The sequence below is a fragment of the Pomacea canaliculata genome, linkage group LG6, assembly GCF_003073045.1.
Source record: "Pomacea canaliculata isolate SZHN2017 linkage group LG6, ASM307304v1, whole genome shotgun sequence".
Lineage (NCBI taxonomy): Eukaryota > Metazoa > Mollusca > Gastropoda > Architaenioglossa > Ampullariidae > Pomacea > Pomacea canaliculata.
In genome coordinates, this window is record NC_037595.1 from 7,494,176 (window position 1) to 7,511,959 (window position 17,784).

At 39.4% G+C, this 17,784-nt stretch overlaps 3 protein-coding genes and 1 non-coding gene across 4 annotated transcripts; 2 read left to right on the forward strand and 2 right to left on the reverse strand.

The window, feature by feature from the left end:
• Nucleotides 1-10: 10 nt before the first annotated feature.
• LOC112566075 (protein CMSS1-like) lies at nt 11-5,789 on the forward strand. The gene is made up of 8 exons (XM_025242020.1): nt 11-127; nt 824-927; nt 2,149-2,339; nt 2,954-3,086; nt 4,197-4,362; nt 4,634-4,697; nt 4,970-5,057; nt 5,520-5,789. The coding sequence occupies exons 2-8, from the start codon at nt 885-887 to the stop codon at nt 5,690-5,692; spliced, it is 858 nt and encodes a 285-aa protein (XP_025097805.1). The 5' UTR covers nt 11-127; nt 824-884; the 3' UTR covers nt 5,693-5,789.
• Nucleotides 5,790-6,576: 787 nt separating this feature from the next.
• Nucleotides 6,577-6,701, reverse strand: LOC112567395. Its single transcript, XR_003099826.1, has one exon. It is a non-coding gene; the product is annotated as a U11 spliceosomal RNA (small nuclear RNA).
• Nucleotides 6,702-8,650: 1,949 nt separating this feature from the next.
• LOC112567238 (arylsulfatase J-like) lies at nt 8,651-12,058 on the forward strand. The gene is made up of 5 exons (XM_025243854.1): nt 8,651-9,008; nt 9,269-9,499; nt 10,214-10,380; nt 10,554-10,641; nt 11,149-12,058. The coding sequence occupies exons 1-5, from the start codon at nt 8,720-8,722 to the stop codon at nt 11,895-11,897; spliced, it is 1,524 nt and encodes a 507-aa protein (XP_025099639.1). The 5' UTR covers nt 8,651-8,719; the 3' UTR covers nt 11,898-12,058.
• Nucleotides 12,059-12,928: 870 nt separating this feature from the next.
• On the reverse strand, nt 12,929-17,359 carry LOC112566597 (arylsulfatase B-like). Its single transcript, XM_025242847.1, has 5 exons — nt 16,201-17,359; nt 15,577-15,807; nt 14,892-15,058; nt 14,528-14,615; nt 12,929-14,019 (listed from the first exon to the last, which is right to left on the reverse strand). The coding sequence occupies exons 1-5, from the start codon at nt 16,484-16,486 to the stop codon at nt 13,496-13,498; spliced, it is 1,296 nt and encodes a 431-aa protein (XP_025098632.1). The 5' UTR covers nt 16,487-17,359; the 3' UTR covers nt 12,929-13,495.
• Nucleotides 17,360-17,784: the final 425 nt, after the last annotated feature.

Below are 17,784 nucleotides of genomic sequence, written 5' to 3' on the forward strand. Positions count from 1 at the left end.
GCTGAAGATCACGTGACCCATAGACAGCATGGTCACATGGTGCGCTCACGGCTGCTGTTTGAAGCTTGCATTGTGTCGGTCAGCTGGCAAGCACTCTTGTAGCTTCCTGCGGTAATTATTATGAATTGTAAGTTTACCCTAAAGATATTCTGTTCACTAAAATCTTTAAATTGTTATAAAAACGAACAGCATGTGTCTGCAAATGGTCCAAACGCTGGGTGATGGTGGGGACCCAATCCATTCTCCTTGCGGCCAAAATTGGAACAGAAACAAATAAAAATAATTTAAAAACGAACGACATTTTTTGTGACCTTACAAACAAACTAGCCAACGCTGCCAATTTACTGGCCTCCGCTAAAATGAAAAGCTGATAAGTGATAACTGTATCCAAAGATTTCGGAAATCGCAGATAAAACGCAAAAGTTGCGCTAGGTTTGCAACTAAAACTACATCTTTCGAGTTCATATTATCTCTACCTTTCAATTCACAGCTATCAAAAGAAACTAAATTTAGAAGTAAGCCGGAAGTTTTGGTTTTCCTGAGATAGAGGAACACTCACGGAAGAACGTCGACTCAAGAGGTCAGACAAATTTTTCATGCCAGTGATCACTTTGATGGACCCTCCTTGAAAGAAACGGGTTTTCCCCCAGCTACCTAATCTGCTTCATCATATTTTTTATATAAATAGGTTTTAAAACATTTTGCCACGCGATATTGTCGTCTTCAATTATTTTAGCACAAAACCATGCATTTATTTACAATAAGAACTTGAATCCTCGTTTTGCAGCAAACGTTTTCTCAACTCCGTGGTTTTTCTCTTTAGAGATGTCGCGTCTTTGACGTCATCAGAATGTGTGTACTCTAACACATTGCGTGTTGTAAACATGGCGGATGATCTTGGAGAAGAGTGGTGGAAAGCTGATGAAGGTAATTTGGACTGTTATTAGGATACAATTGTAAAGAATTAAAATTCGTAAATAAAATCGTCTCCTATTTCATGCCAGATTGTCTTTCTCCAGAATCGAAATCGTACATGTGTAACATACATCGTTACATTTGTGGTAACATGTGAGCGAGGGGAGAAAACCGATTATAGAGACATATCGAGGTTTAATTTTTGTGAGAAATAAGAATGTTGATAGATTAATTTTCCTCTATGAAGAGTACATAAAAAATGTAATGCACATTGTCTATTATTAATTACTGTTTCTTAAATGAAAAAAAGAAACCACCAATGTTTGATATTCCCTTAAATGGGCCTGATTACTACATTATCATTATAAAGTGTCTTGAAAAAGAATCTGTAAATGCATGCTTAGAAAGATAAAACCAGGAAAGTCAGATTTATATCGTGGATGTTTTACAGGCCTAACAGAACAATGCATCTACTGTAAATAATGGTTCATTCTTCAAAATGCCACAAGCATAACAGAGCATAAGAAATCCTATAGTGTGCAGATGTAAATGGCACAGTTCATCAATGTAAGCATCCAAAAACTTTCATAGATATAGTATATAAAACATTGTGAAAATTAAACTGTTCGCTTCGTATCAAAAGAATTGAAAAGGTTTTAAAAATAATGTAATGATGGTTAAAAAAAAAAAAAAGGTTCTAAGTTATACTGCCATGTGTTACTTAATAGGTATCATTCCCAGAGTGTTACATTTCACATTCTTTTTGAAATGAGATACATATAATTTTGCAAACTTGAGTGGTGAAAATCTCAGCAAAAATATGGGAATTTATAGATATGAGCACAGTTATCATTTTAATCAAACCTATTTACCATTTTTTTAGGACTAGAGTCATTGTTGACCAAGGACTGTTTGCATGGTTGTTTGCAAAAGTAGTATCACCAATACTTTGACTCACTTTATGCTTTGCGTCAATTACCATCCTCCATATATCACCAAAAAGGGACAAGTCCAGATTACCTGAGCAGCACTTTTATTAATAAACAATGACATCAAGAGCAGATTAAATTGATCAAAACCTCAGCTGCAAACTCTGATCAGCATAGGATTTGGAGACTGATTGTCCTTCAGAAAAGTTATTACCTTCATTTACATATCATATGATGTACAACTGAAAGCTATATAAAATTGTATAGACTAATCCAATATAACCTCTTGTGTGTGTTTGTGAAGATGTCTTAAATACAGAAAATGACCAAACTGACAAGCAAAGCTCATCTAACCAGAAAAAAGGTGTTAAACGACGAAAGGTTTCTGCTTCTGAGTCTGATAAAGACACAACACCACCTCAGCCCAAGAAGACTCTACAAATTAAAAGCAACAAGAAGAAAAAACAACTACCTGAGAAGAAAAAGCATTCACGAGTAATTACCTTTGTGCTTATGTCAATATTTTGGTTCAAGGAAATGAAGGATTAAAATTGGCATTAGAATCTGCCTCTGATAGCAATATTTGGACAAGATAATATATGAAAGAATGATTTTCATTTTTTAAAAAAAAAGCTCTAATAAAGTGTATCAGTTGAAATGTGAAAATATAAATATATGACCCTAACCCAGAAATGTTAAAATCAAGCATAATAATTTATGATGCAGCTGTTGTTTGTCTTTCACAGATGTAAAAATATTGTTACCTGATCGCATTATATGATAATGATATTCCTTGCTTAAAAGTTGCTGTGCTATGCCTTTACAGTACAAAAGACAGGCAAAATGGCAGTATGACTGACCCTGTCCGGGCATAATTTGGTTCACATTCTTTGAGCTGAATTGTGTTTTCACTGTTTTTTAAGATATGTTCATTTTAAGTTGAAGAGAAGAGACTGTTAAATTTTGTCCATCACCATATCACTATTTTCATTGCCTTGTTGATGTATTGGAACACATAGCAAGGACCTACAACACTACCTTTTAATGTATCATGATTATTGTTATTGTCACTTAGTTATACTTTATTTGTGATATTAATTCATTTGCAGAGAAAAATTACAGAGGAAAATGATGATAAGCTGTTAAAAAGTGGATTACCTGCTGATGTGATGTCTCTGGTGGAAAGCGTTACTGCAAAGAAAAAAGTTGCAGATGAAAATGTTCCACAACCCATAGACCCTGGTAAATAAACAGTAAACAAATACAGCTCTGCTTTTGATTAGGTGTCACATAAAAATGATACTCTTACGAATGACTCATATCAGATGTGCTTTTTTGATCTCTGGAGTTTCACTGCAGTTAAATATTTCTGGTTACAGTAAAACATTTATTGTGGTAGCGTATTTTTAGTTTCTTTACCTTAACCATTTTAATCAGAGAATGAAAGGCTTGCAAATGTCACAGATAAAAGATGAATGGGCAATTGTATAATAATATAACAGTTTTATAGATTTTTTTTCCTTTTCTTGGTCATCTTGCTCATATAAGTGTTTGGTTTCATACACATATTAATTTGCGCACACCTACCCACACATGGGCATTTAATCTTAGACTTTTTTTATTGCTGAAACACTGTCGGAACAAACCATTATCTACTTTAAAAAAAATTGATGAACATATAATTTAATTTCTACCCACATTCACTAATTTACTTAAACCATTTCAGTCTGTCATGAAAATTGCTCAACTGAGACAGCATTGCTACAGGAGGCAAATGACATCTCTTTGTTCATCACATTTTTAAATGGATGATGGTTTATTCTTTTTTTGTTAACATCACCTTTATCAAATATCAAGTGAGAAGGTGTAAAAAGAACAAAAGATTTTTTTTTTTGAATTGGTTGTTTACATGGCTGTTTGTATCTAGGAGTAGTGTTTTCACTTGGAGCGATTGATTTCTTATAAATGATGGTATGAATGCACATTATTTTGATGGTTGTGAATGATTACAGTATCATGAAAAATGAGATTTGTGGGGGTTTTTTAATTTTTAATTTCTACCTAAATTGACTAACAGTGTACAACCACATATGAAGGCATACTTAAATATCTTGTGCAAATGGAACTTCTTCTTTAAATAATGTGTGTGAATTGCAGTAAATGTAGCAGGAAGAAATCTAACCTACTCCTATTTTTAAGCAGTATCAGCATTACATATTTAATCATAGTTTTTACTCCATGGATTTCCCTAAAATCATGAGACAGAGAGAAGTTGATGCAGGTATTATTGAAAAAATTCTTATTATAAAGCAATCTCGTAAACATTTAATATGTTTGGTTTCTTTGATCTAGACCTTGACTTCTTCCCATCCAACGTGAACCAGCTAGAAGGGACAGCTTATTTAAAAGAAATTTTGCCAGACTGGCAGAAGACCATGAAAAAGGTTGAGCTACAACCTGGCTCACCATTGCTTCTAATCCTTTCTAGTTCTGCCATCAGAGCTGTGCAGTTGAACAGGTACATTTCTTAATTATTTTTTTTTTCTTTTCTTCTTCATTTCATAAAAGATAAGTACATTCCATCCTAAACTGTAATGTAAGTGTGGGCATGTATGTGGATGAACAAAAAGAGAAATTTTTCCCTTAAACATTTTAAATTTTTTATCATGTTTTTTTTTCAAATTTCTGAATTATGTTAGTAATCTTTTGAATGTTTAGATATTTATCTTGATTCAATTTACCTATTTTTCTACTAATTATATTTTGATTTAATATTTTTATATTTGCAGACATATAAAGTCTTTTCTTGGGAAGGACTGCAAAACAGCTAAGCTTTTTGCAAAACATATGAAAGTAAGTTGAATCATTGCAGAATTCTGATGCTGCATTTTTGTTTTTTTGTTATAAATTTTAAATGAAATTGTTTCATTTGTGCTTGGGGTTATGGGTATGAGCACAGTAGGATGTTTACATATATATATGTTCATATAGATGTTAAAGTACTTAAATGACATGCATATGTTTTGTGATGCATTGGTCATCCTTGGCATGTTTAAGTGAATGTGTTGAAGACTGGGTTTACAGATTTGAAGACAGTTGCAGATATTTATTGTTTAATGTTTCAGCTGGAAGAACAGACTCGGTTTCTTAAAAAGCATGTTTGCCATGCAGGTGTTGGAACACCAAACAGAGTCCAGGCATTACTGAAAGCAGGCAAGTTTTTAAACATGGCTACATTTATTTCTTCAGGTGTGCAGCGCTAGCATAAAATTATGGCAGCATGCTTCTGTTGTTAAAGAAAAAGAAGAATTTGTAGAACACATTTAGCAGAGTGCAGGTGAGCTCAATGCACTGGATGAAAGACTACAAACTAAAGTCATACTATAAAATAGCAACTGACATCTACAAATGGATGACAAAAGCATAAACAAAGTCCAGGGATAAATATGAAGAACTGAGTGATTAGAAGAGTTAGTTTAATTATGAAAAATATTTCCTAAGGAAGTTGGTATCGAAGCCAGACTTGAGAGCTTTGAACATAGCTTAAAGAAACAGGGGCAGAGAATTTCAAACAGGGGCTTTTTATTGCTGTTTGGCATCATGCAGTATAATTCTTGAAGTAGACTATTTGTGGAGTAAAATTGTGTGTTAATACTCCTGTTGTCTTCATTTCAGGCTGCTTGAAGATGGATTCTGTGCAGGCTGTAGTGCTTGACTGGAACTGGAGAGATGTGAAACTTAAACGCTTAGTAGACATTCCTGATGTACGAAAAGATCTTGTTCAACTGCTACGAGACTTTATCATAGATACAGTGCACAACACGCAATGCAAGATTGGTTTAATGTAGTCTGCTGTATGTAAATACATTTATGTGTGGGTGCATGTGTGTGTGTGGTGACGAGGAATGTCCACATATAAAAGAAATTAAAAATGTTTTTTTATAAGTTCTTTGCTGACTATTTTTAAATTGAGAGAAAAAATCTTTGTGTTTGTGTGTGCACCTGTGTATCTAGTACCTTCAGATGTGCTTATGGACGAAGAAATCCAAATCTTGTTAACTGTTATTTAGAAGAACATTGTGCATAATGTGTGCAGAGCCAAATTCAGGCAGCTTTTGTGCATGATTACCACAATTCAAGATGTTTTTTCTACCACACAGCTAAACTGGTCAGAATAAAATTGAATTGAGCATTCAAGTATTGAGAGACAGGAACAGCTATTACCAGATAGCATCTATGTAACTCCAGCCAAGAATGAATAGATGTTATGACAGTTTGGGGTTTTGCGTGGACGATTCTTTAGCTTCTATTTATGTCAGCCACACAAGAATACCCCAGTGTGACTGATGCATGAATAATTGCAATTGACTTGCTGATGTCCTATGATTGAATCCAAATACTTCTTTCCCTAATTTCCTGTAGTTTGATGTGTTCCTTGCATTGACTGATACAAATTTTCTAAGCATTTGCTGGGGGTCTCCTTTTCTCCCCAACTTGTAGTTCGCAGCTCTGCTACTGTATTTGTTTCTTGTCTTGTTCTTGTGTTTAATTAAGCCATCAAGGACACTGGCAAATGGGAACAATGTCGAAGGGGAGAAGTTGGTACAGGTGAAATGTTGACAGGGTGAACGATTGCCGGAAGGAAGGCGAACAGCAACACTCCTGATAGAATAAGTTTATGTGTAGGTCTTTCAATTACTCATTAATTTCTAAATGACATTATATTATTTTGCGAGGCGTCAGGCCAAGCGAGCACCAACTGCCTCTGTTGTAAAAATTGTGCCTCCGAAATCTCTTGATTGCGATTCCGCCCAGCGTCGTGAGACACCGAGTGCCATGTAGACAAAGGCCCTTTTTACCGACGTCACGCCAGTCAGGCACCTCATGAAATCCATACTTTCTGCGGCGAGAGTCATAATTATCCCCATTTTATAAAATATTAAAGTTGCTAAATAAACAAATATATTATTTAAAATTGAAGATTTTATTATAAAAGTATGTAATATGTTAAGAGATCTCACTATTATTAAAACAAATTAAACCTAAGTTTAAATATTAAAATAAAAAGAATAGATAAAATAAAAGCTTATTAAAGGGAGGTAACTATAGTCCGCATGCCAATCGGTGAAGCATCAAGGAATACTGTACATGTATAAGCGAAAGCAAATCAAAACAAAATTAATTTCTGTTGAGTTTAGAGTGTTTGTTTTATTAATAAGTAAGTTAGAGATTAGAGTAGGGAAACAGCTGTGGCTCCATGTATAATTAATGACGTTCTTTAGCAAATGTTTTAAAAGTTCTAATCGACGCCGATCGTAGATCTGATGATGATCGAGTCACCGAGCGAATATGTCTGTGTATCAATAAAAACTATTTTCGGTGGGTTTTTTTTTTAATGATAATATATATTAAACTGGGTTAAGAAGAGAAAAAATGTGGAATGCTTTTATGCATTTTTATTATCATTATTATTGCTAGCGATCGAAAGGTGTTTTGGAAGAATGGAGATGTAAGGGTATGTTGCACGTGCAAACAGATTAGAAACAGACCAGCGCAATAAATTATGATAGCGTCATGGCTAAGAAGAAGATAAAACAATATAAACTCAAAATAATTAAATCAGAATGAACCGATCTGGCACTGAAAGAGAATACCACGGACGTATATAGCCACATGATCGGTCCTGTCTTTTATCACTTTGCTTTCGGTGGATGTTACTGTCGTCTGCTTTTGTCGAAGATGGAGGTACAGTGTATAAAGCTGTAATACATCACAACTATGAGACATACTAGTTTTTTCATCTGTTAAAATTAGGCATACTTTGTAAGTACGTTAGAAAATTTAAAACTACGCCCAGTTTTGGTGTAACACATTGGTTGAATGAAGTGTCGATAAATAAAATTGGTGAACAGGGAAATATATGTCATATAAAATGTATCATAAAATTGCATCAGTTGAATAACAGCAAACAAGACAAACTACCTTGCCTTCCACAAAGCGTAAAAACAGAAATTTCTTGCGCTCGCGCATGTGTGAGTGTGTCAGAGAGAGAATGCTTTGAATAGTTTGATTTGAATAATTTTTTTCTCTCGATCATCATTATTCGAATACAAAAGTATATCGATCTCGCAGACACAAGTCCTGACAGAGTCTGAGAGAGCAGATATGTCGGCAGAATCTGGACATTACTTGCAATATAACTGACAAAGTCGACAAAGAAAGTGTTATTTTCCGGATAGCGGACGGCCAGTAAATGGTCTTGAGTGAAGAGTAATGAGCTACAACTACAAGAGAGGGCATGGAGAACTCGGAGAAAATATGCGCGAATGGCGATCGACATGTTGAAAGCACGAAATAAAGACTTAACTCTTTAGGAAAATGGTGAAGAAGAGATTAAGACAGGGAGGAGGAGGAGGAGGAGGAGGAGGAGGAGGAGAAGAAACACAAAAAGAAAAAGTTTGCATGGGTATGTACGTATACATGTATTAAACATGAGCTAAGGTACAAAATGCGCAGTTATATTGCCTTCATACTTTACTACTAAATTTTTTAAATCTGCTACATTTGGACAACTTAATATGAAATGGTGGGATTTTATGTACACTGGCTAAAGAAGTCTGGTGTGATGGTGGGCGCCCGCGGTGCGGAACACAGGGCAGGGCCAAAGGGCAAACTTCAGTCAGCCTACACCTTGACCGGACAATACACTTGCCACTCGCAGTGAATGCGGGTACTATGTCCCCTGTTTGTTTTCTTTGTCTCTCACCTGTGCACAGAAAGATGAAGGTGAAGGACTTTAGTGAGTCAGCAAATGAGCTTTCACCTATAAAAGCAGCGAGTAACGAAGGACAGCCGGAATTTCCACTCACCCGGAAATGCGACAACCAGTCATTTTCGGGCCTTTCCTTCATTTGTTGGCTCTTTTGTCATTTCTTTCGTTAGCATCAAGCGATGTTAGAGACAGGAGCAAACAGCCCAACATAGTGCTTGTCGTGGCCGACGACTATGGATACAACGACATCAGCTACCACGGTTCTAGGATTCGAACCCCTAACCTGGAGAGGCTCGCTAACCATGGGGTGAAGTTAGAGAACTATTATGTCCAGCCCATATGTACCCCTTCACGCTGTCAACTGATGTCAGGACGATACCAGATCCACACAGGTGAGACTGATGTTGTAATTTACTTGGGCCTAACGTATATAGTAGGTCTAATGTCGTTTTATTAACGGCAAACCATTGCTTGAAACGGGTGTCATCTCACTTTTTTTCAACTCTCATATTTCGTTAACAAATAAAACTCGTTCACACACGAGATATATATATAAACTGACGACTTTTTTTTTTAGTATCAGTGACTAAGCAGTGCTGGTCCTAGCAAACAGAACAAACGCCCTCTGACCTATCAGTTATCTCTTTGCAAGGTCTTCAACACTCGATCATCTGGCCAGGACAACCTAATGGCCTTCCGTTAGACAGCCCCACCCTGGCCGACAAGCTGAGAGAAGCCGGGTACGCCACCCATGCGGTGGGCAAGTGGCACCTGGGGATGTACAAGAAAGAGTTCCTGCCCACAAACCGGGGCTTCGACTCTTTCTATGGGCTCTACCTTGGTTCGGGGGATCATTACTCCCACCGTAGTTGTTTGGGTCCAGGTAAATATTAAAAGTGCCATAGCCAATTGTAGCTAAGAGCTAATTAGCATTAATTATGGTCGATATTATCTGACGTTTCATACCCACCTGTAATTAAGGTATGTATCGATAAGCGTTTCATAACTACCTGCAATTAAGGGATATTTTAAATAATGCTTACATAACATCCTGTAATTACGGTCGATATTAGTGCAGGTCCACTATTACATTTAAGTAAGGTCTACAATAACATAGGTCTCCTAACTGCTTGTCATCAATATTAACTAAGATTTTTAAGTACGTTTATCTGAATTATCAATGACATTGCATTAAAATCACTGTAGAAGTAAGAGCAATTATTAATCGAATATAGTTGTTTGGGTAAATGTTTGGGGTTTTGCATAAATTCTTTTTAGGACATCTAGGATAGCATCTTGTACTCTGCTTCTACTTCTGTAGGCAAACTGTAGAGGATGTTAGAGGTCCTTAACTAGAACTAGTCCAAGAACTAGGATTTTATAAGTTTTTATCGCAGCAGATATTAAAGCAAATCATTTAACTCCAGCACAGGATTTTTCTTTGGAACTGACACAATGCAGAATGTTTTCCACAATCCTAGCATGTTGTGCGAAGCAGAATATGAACTGTGAATGTTTGAAATGATCACCACCTACCGTGCGCCAGAGCATCAAAGCCTCTTCCTCGTCGATATACAAAAGTTGATTTGTTGATCAGGTTGTGGCCTAGATCTCCACAACAACACGGAGCCTGACTTCAGCAAAGACCAGGTGTACTCCACCTACCTCTTCACCCAGGTGGCCGAGGACATTGTCAGAACCCACTCACCCTCCAAGCCGCTCTTCCTGTACCTGGCCTACCAGGCGATACACAGCCCTCTGCAGGTAGGCTGTCTGCACTACTGACTTGCACACCTGCACACCTACAAAGACATATACACTCATGAAGGGCTCCTGGGATGTGTGACTGTTTACTTAACGATGCGGGTTAAGTGGGTTAAACACATACTAGTAGACAGGTATCAGTACACACGTGGAGTCTGGGTGTGATGTTGCAGGTCCCTGAGAAATACACAGAGCAGTACCAGGACATCCCCAACAAAGCAAGGAGAAAATTCGCCGGCATGGTCACCTGTATGGACGAGGGTATAACTGTGGAGATAGTCCAACCTTCTGATGTCATATATAGTCAAACCTCATTCCCACACACTGATGTTAAGATTCACAATGCCCTTATTGTGCAGTGTCTGTGGTAAAGATATAAGAGACTTTAAAGTTTGTTAACTTCTTAATTTCAGGGAACGAAAGAAAAAGTCCTGCAAGACTAGCTGACATTGTTCTAGCTGCCTGTTTATGGCATCTCAGTAAACCAATACCATTTGCCTATTGAAAAAAAAATCGCACGTCTTTTATAAAACAATAAGAGAAACAAAAAAAAAAAAAATGAAGAGGAACTATTTCAAGGCTATGCATCAATACCTAGAAGGAAAAATAAAAGATATCAGAAGCACCGTACTAGATATGGTATTTATCTTGATTGTGAAAGTCTCGGCACTGAAGAAGAAAAACAAGGTGACGACGATTCTTAGATATTTTAGTAAATATCTGGATGTTATTTATATCTAAGGTATTAATTCCAGCTATATATTCCAGGAATTGGTAACCTGACAACCACCCTGCAAGAAGCTGGACTGTGGGACAACACCGACTTCATCTTCACTACAGACAACGGCGGTCAGGTGCACGCCGGCGGTAACAACTGGCCACTGAGAGGCTACAAACATCACTTGTGGGAGGGAGGAGTGCGAGCAGTGGGCTTCGTCCATAGCAACCTTCTTGCCCAAAAAGGAGTGATTAGCAGGGGTTTAATGCACGTGTCGGACTGGTTCCCAACCTTGGTGAAGCTGGCCGGTGGTTCGTTGAACGGCACTCAGCCGCTGGACGGCTTTGACCAGTGGCCGACCATCAGCGAGGCCAAGGCCAGTCCCCGGACAGAACTCTTACACAACATCGACATCCTCACACCACCTTCTGGTACACGGCTGTACCCGAACCTCTTCGACACTCGAGTGCGAGCGGCCATCCGGGTAGGTGACATGAAACTGATAACAGGAAACCCGGGTGACGGCTCCTGGGTGCCTCCACCCGAGATGCCACATTCTCCTCATACCACAGGAAATACCCGACTTAGCGGCAGCGCAACCCAGAACGTGTGGCTGTTCAACATCACCGCCGACCCCGAGGAGCGGGTCGACCTGTCGCACACCCACCTCGACCTCGTGCAGCAGCTGCTCGAGCGTCTTGACTACTACAATGCTACAGCTGTGCCACCACGGTACCCTCCTGATGACCCCAACTCCAACCCTGAGAGACACGGGGGTGTCTGGGGTCCTTGGCAATAAGAGTGTGATAAACGCAAGATGTCTGGTTATCCTGAATAGATTCGTCGGATTGAAGTTTGTTTTTGTACACCAAGGGGGCATTTGAAAACCCTGGTATAATTATTATTAAAAAATAATTTAGCGTCTTTTAATGAAAAATAAAATATTTTGGAATTTGTGAATACCTAACTTCCCTTTAATCTTACTTTAGAGTTGCTGATGCGTGTGTGGATAATGGACAGAGCGGGGAAATGGTGGATAGATAAGTCGATGGTAATTTTGAATAGAGATGAACTCACTTGCATGCATACATATATATGCAGACGGACAAAACTCCAGACAGAAAAAAGGAGAGTTCTTTTCATTATTTGCTGAAATCTGTCACGTGATCAATGAGACACCTCATTCATGAAAAACACACCCATTTATACACATGAATACGAACTGGTTGTTGTATTAGATGGGATATCCCATATATAGGAAGTCTGCCTGGAGTATTCCGTGGTGACAGTATGCCTACCTATTGAAGAACTGGTTCAAAATTACCATCTCGATGAGCACATTGTAACAAGTGAAGGTTAAAGAGCATACACTGCTCTAGTAGAAACACCATGGAGAGAACCAATAGTGTTCTCAAGAAGAGGTTTCATTGGCTTCAGGCAAAGCTGAGGTAAATATTGTCTTGTCAGACTGAAATCATGAATGTTTTGTTGTGCACTGCACGTATGTGTAATAATTAGTGCTGTAATCCGAGATACCTCCTAAGGTTTTTGCATCTACCTCTGTCTCCAATACCTAGGTTGTTAAACATGTTAGCTGATTGTGTCCACCTCTCTGTCTCTCGCTCTCTTCTTTTGTCTACATGTCTTTACAAATGTTAGTTTTCCTATCTGTGTCTGCATGTAAGCGAGTTCATCCTTTAAACATTATTTTTACAACTACTCTCGATCCATCCATCCACCCTTTTTTTCCATGTCTATTAGACACACACACACAAGTACATTGCTGCTAAAAGGATTACATATATTCACAAATTCCAGAAGAACTTTTAATTTTTTTCTATCCAGCACTCATATATTTTTCCTGGCTTCTCCCACGGTTTCCATGGTATTCAAAAGCCTATTTCGGCGTTCAGAAAAAATAACCCATTCCAACGATTCTCTTCAGGATAACAGAAAATCCCGTAGTTATCATGCTTTTATTGCCAAGGACCCCAGACACCCCCGTGTCTCGCAGTGTAGAATAAAAATATTTTATTCTTCATTAAAAGACATTAAATGATTTTTTAATAATTATTATACCAGGGTTTTCAAATTCTCCCTTGGTGTACAGAAACAAACTTCAATCCGACGAATCGATTCAGGAGGAACAGACATCTTGCGTTTATCACGCTCCTATTGCCAAGGACCCCAGACACCCCCGTGTCTCGCAGGATTGGAGTTGGGGTCATCAGGCGGGTACCGTGGTGGCACAGCTGTAGAACTGTAGTAGTCAAGACGCTGGAGCAGCTGATGCACGAGGTCGAGGTGGGTGTGCGACAGGTCGACCCGCTCCTCGGGGTCGGCGGTGATGTTGAACAGCCACACGTTCTGGGTGGCGCTGCCTCTATGTAGGGTATTTCATGTGGTATGAGTAGAATGTGGCATCTCGGGTGGAGGCACCCAGGAGCCGTCACCCGGGTTTCCTGTTATCAGTTTCATGTCACCTACCCGGATGGCCGCTCGCACTCGAGTGTCGAAGAGGTTCGGGTACAGCCGTGTACCAGAAGGTGGTGTGAGGATGTCGATGTTGTGTAAGAGTTCTGTCCGTGGACTGGCTTTGGCCTCGCTGACGGTCGGCCACTGGTCAAAGCCGTCCAGCGGCTGAGTGCCGTTCAACGAACCACCGGCCAGCTTCACCAATGTCGGGAACCAGTCCGACACGTGCACGAAAGCTCTGCTAACCTCCCGTTTTTGGGCAAGAAGGTTGCTATGGACGAAGCCCACCCCTCGCACTCCTCCTTCCCACAAAGTATCCTTGTAGCCTCTCAGCGGCCAGTTGTTACCGCCGGCGTGCACCTGACCGCCGTTGTCTGTAGTGAAGATGAAGACGGTGTTGTCCCACAGTCCAGCTTCTTGCAGGGTGGTTGTCAGGTTACCAATACCTGGAATACGTAACTAGAATATACATCTTAACGCCCAGATATTTATTAAATTGTAAGGGTACCGTTGTCATCATCTTCCTTTACTTTATTGTTGAGAAGACGACGACGACCACCACCACTACCAGAACTACAAATATAATGGTGTAATTTCTAATTTTTAATGAAATATTAATTCTAAGCCTGGAAAAAATTTCAATCTTTTGTGTTGAAACGACACACGACTGTCTTATCTTTTTCAAAAGGCTAGTAAAAAAAACACAATAGACAAGTTCCTGTAGTTGATCACGTCCCAAGGACCGATAACTGAGGTTCTGTCTGTTATCGGGGTTTTTTGGGGTTTTTTTTAAACGTCCCTTACATTCAGTAGAGAAAATCATTTACTCCTGCCTTCCTTACAATCATAGTAAATGTTCATTATTCCGAATTTAATTGCAGATGAATGTTAGCATTTGTGTGTGTGTGTGAACACAGAAGGTAGTGTTGATGTGAATCATGTTGAGTGCTATACCCTCGTCCATGCAGGAGACCATGCCGGCGTAGGTTCTCCTGCTGTGGTTGTTAATGTCGTGGTACTGCTCTGTGTACTTCTCAGGGACCTACAACAGCGTCATCTTACATCAAAACTGTATTACAACCAATCCAGTAATATTTGTCCAACTCGCCCAACCTGTTTTGTAAGTATATAGTTTCACTCCTTCCTTACACTTGTGTGTGTGTTTTTTTAAGTGTTTCTGTGTGTGCATGTATGGATTATGTATTTAAGTATGCATGTGTGTGTGTGTGTGTGTGTGTGTGTGTGTGTGTGTGTGTGTGTGTGTGTGTGTGTGTGTGTGTGTGTGTGTGTGTGTGAGTCAGTAGTGCAGACAGCCTACCTGGAGAGGTGCGTGCACCGACTGGTATGCCAGGTACAGGAAGAGCGGCTTGGAGGGTGAGTGGGTTCTGACAATGTCCTCGGCCCGTTGGGTGAAGAGAAAGGTGGAGTACACCTGGTCTTGGCTGAGGTCAGGGTCCGTGTTGTTGTGGAGATCCAGGCCGCAACCTGATAAACAAATCAACTTTCGTCGATGATATAAAGCTTGTGAGATTCTGTTAAAAAGCCGTTGGTCAGCATTTGAAACAGGGCACGTTCTGGTTATCACAACCTGCTGTGTAGTGATTGTTGTGTCTAGTACAAATTGATGTTCAGTGAATGTTTTGTTCAGCACACCTTAACGGTGTGGTGTATGTTTTCTTTAAAAGAAAATTTCTTCCTTGAACCTCTCCATACAACTGTCCACACAATGCTAGTCCTTCTCTTCCCTCTTCCCTAGTTTGTCTGTTGGCTATTTCTTTACTCGTCTTCCTCTGCAGACTCACGAAAGTATCAGTTCTTATCGCCCAAATTTCTCTTTTGCTTTTTCTATATTAGTCTTTTATTAGTCACCATATTAGTACTGTTGCTCATCATTCCTTCTTTCGTATGTTGTTCCAGTCTCGTTCTTTTCTTAAGCGCTAAGAGCAGGCTCCTTACGAAGGTTTCGTTACTACTATACAAAATTATCAACTTAAAATATTCACCTGTAGTGTAACATCTATGATGGGTGTAGTAATCCTCCGCACCCAAGTAGTACCCGTAAAAAGAGTCGAAGCCCCGGTTTGTGGGTAGGAACTCTTTCTTGTAGAGCCCGAGGTGCCACTTGCCCACCGCATGGGTGGCGTACCCGGCTTCTCTCAGCTTGTCGGCCAGGGTGGGGCTGTCTAGCGGAAGCCCGTTAGGCTGTCCTGGGTGGATGACCGAGTGTTGAAGACCTGAGAAGATCAGAGGGAGATGGTGCTGTTTGTTAAGACCAGTATATAAGTGCTGCGCTAACGGGGTATTCGCGTGTCAGAGGTGAGAGGACCTGAGACACTATTCACCTCATTGCCATTCTACAGACATCTGGGTTCGGATGTATGAAGAAGACAATAAAAAATAATGAATTATAAAAAAAGTTTTGTCACGGCAAGTAGTAATATACAATACATAAAAGTATAGCATGTGTGAGCGGGTTTTCCAGGTTGGTGAAATATGAGAATTGAAAAATAGCATCCGCTTTAGACAGTACATTTTTGTTAGTGACACGACTTATTTTGTTGTCCTAGACTTCGGAGACTGACCTTCTGAATAAGTTAGTCCAAATAAATTACAAACATCAGCCTCACCTGTGTGGATCTGGTATCGTCCTGACATCAGCTGACTGCGTGTAGGACTACATATGGGCTGGACATAATAGTTTTCTAACCTGACCCCATCGTCAGCCAGTTTCTCCAGGTTAGGGGTTCGAATCCTAGAACCGTGGTAGCTGATGTCGTTGTATCCATAGTCGTCGGCCACGACAAGCACTATGTTGGGCTGTCTGGCCCTGTCATCCACAAGGATTGCAGATGACAGGATGAGTGAGGAAGTAGAGAAATAAAGGAAAAGCCAAGGAAAGACTGGATGTCGCATTGTGGAAACACAGCCGGTAAGAGACAAACGATCAGACGACACAAAATGCAGACGACTTCTGGCACTCCTTCACTATTACTTTTAAAGGCAAAAGCTTATCTGCTGACCCAGAAAAGACTTGACACTATCTGACTCTTATTTCTTATTTCTTTCTTCGGTTAAGCGCACAACTGATTAATCTCTGACCTCCGTGTTCTTCTCGTCTGCTACCGTCGTTATACATGTCAGACGGGTTTGATCGGTTTTTATATATATATAGATTTGTGTACTGCCTTTAGCTTAATGGAGCAATATATAAACAGTTCCATCTGTTGCCTATATCACAAGACCAATAACAAAAGTAAAATCTCTTGATCTAACCATCATCTAAAGATTAATAATTCGATCGCCAGTCACTTCGACCCAGAAGCATAACACATGATGGTAAGTTGGGGAAGAAATCACCAGAAGACCCTCCACTTTGAGAATAGAATATTCGTCAACAGTAATTTGTCACTTTAGTAATGTGTTTAAATCGTTTTCGCTTGTGTCGAGCTAATATAACTGACCTTGTGGACATGGCTGAGAATGACATCGACTATCCTTTCCAACGGAAAGGCTCCATTCCACTGTTGATGTAGGTAAGACTGGTCGCCATTGCATACAGCGATCTAGCTTTTACTTCATCATAACAGTTGGCATTGTATATAATACATATCATTAGGATCCTTTTTACACTTAGAGGTGTTAATCAATATTAAAGGTAATTGTTTGCAGTATATGTCTAAGATTGTAAGCATAAGGCTTAGTAGATAAAGAAGAACCTTAGTGTGTTTGTGTCTAGGCGCCTAGGTGAATATGTTTTGACTTACAACTCACTTTCTAAATGTAGACACCAGAGCCAAAGAAAGGGTCAAAAGTACAGACTTTTTCTCAAGGAGCACCATTGAGAGAACCAATGGTGTTCTTTAAAAAATGGTTCCATTGCCTTCAGACACAGCTAAGGTAAATACTGTCTTTACTTTGTCAGACTTAAACTATTCAAGTTTTTCTTAATGGGTGATTGGTATGTGTAAAGGTTTAAGATTGTGATCTGCTGCACTCTTTTGTTTTCATAATTGTCTAGAAGTCTCTGCTTCTCCCTCTAATATCTAGTGCTTCAGAATATACTTCTATGACTTCAGATATACTCCTCGGCATGCCAAAGCAACGAATATCGTCATGTCGGGCATTGTGCTCCACAGTATGGCGACAACATTGGGACTTCCCCATCCGGATGGTGACATCACATGAGTCCTGTGATGAGGTGTCTAATGACG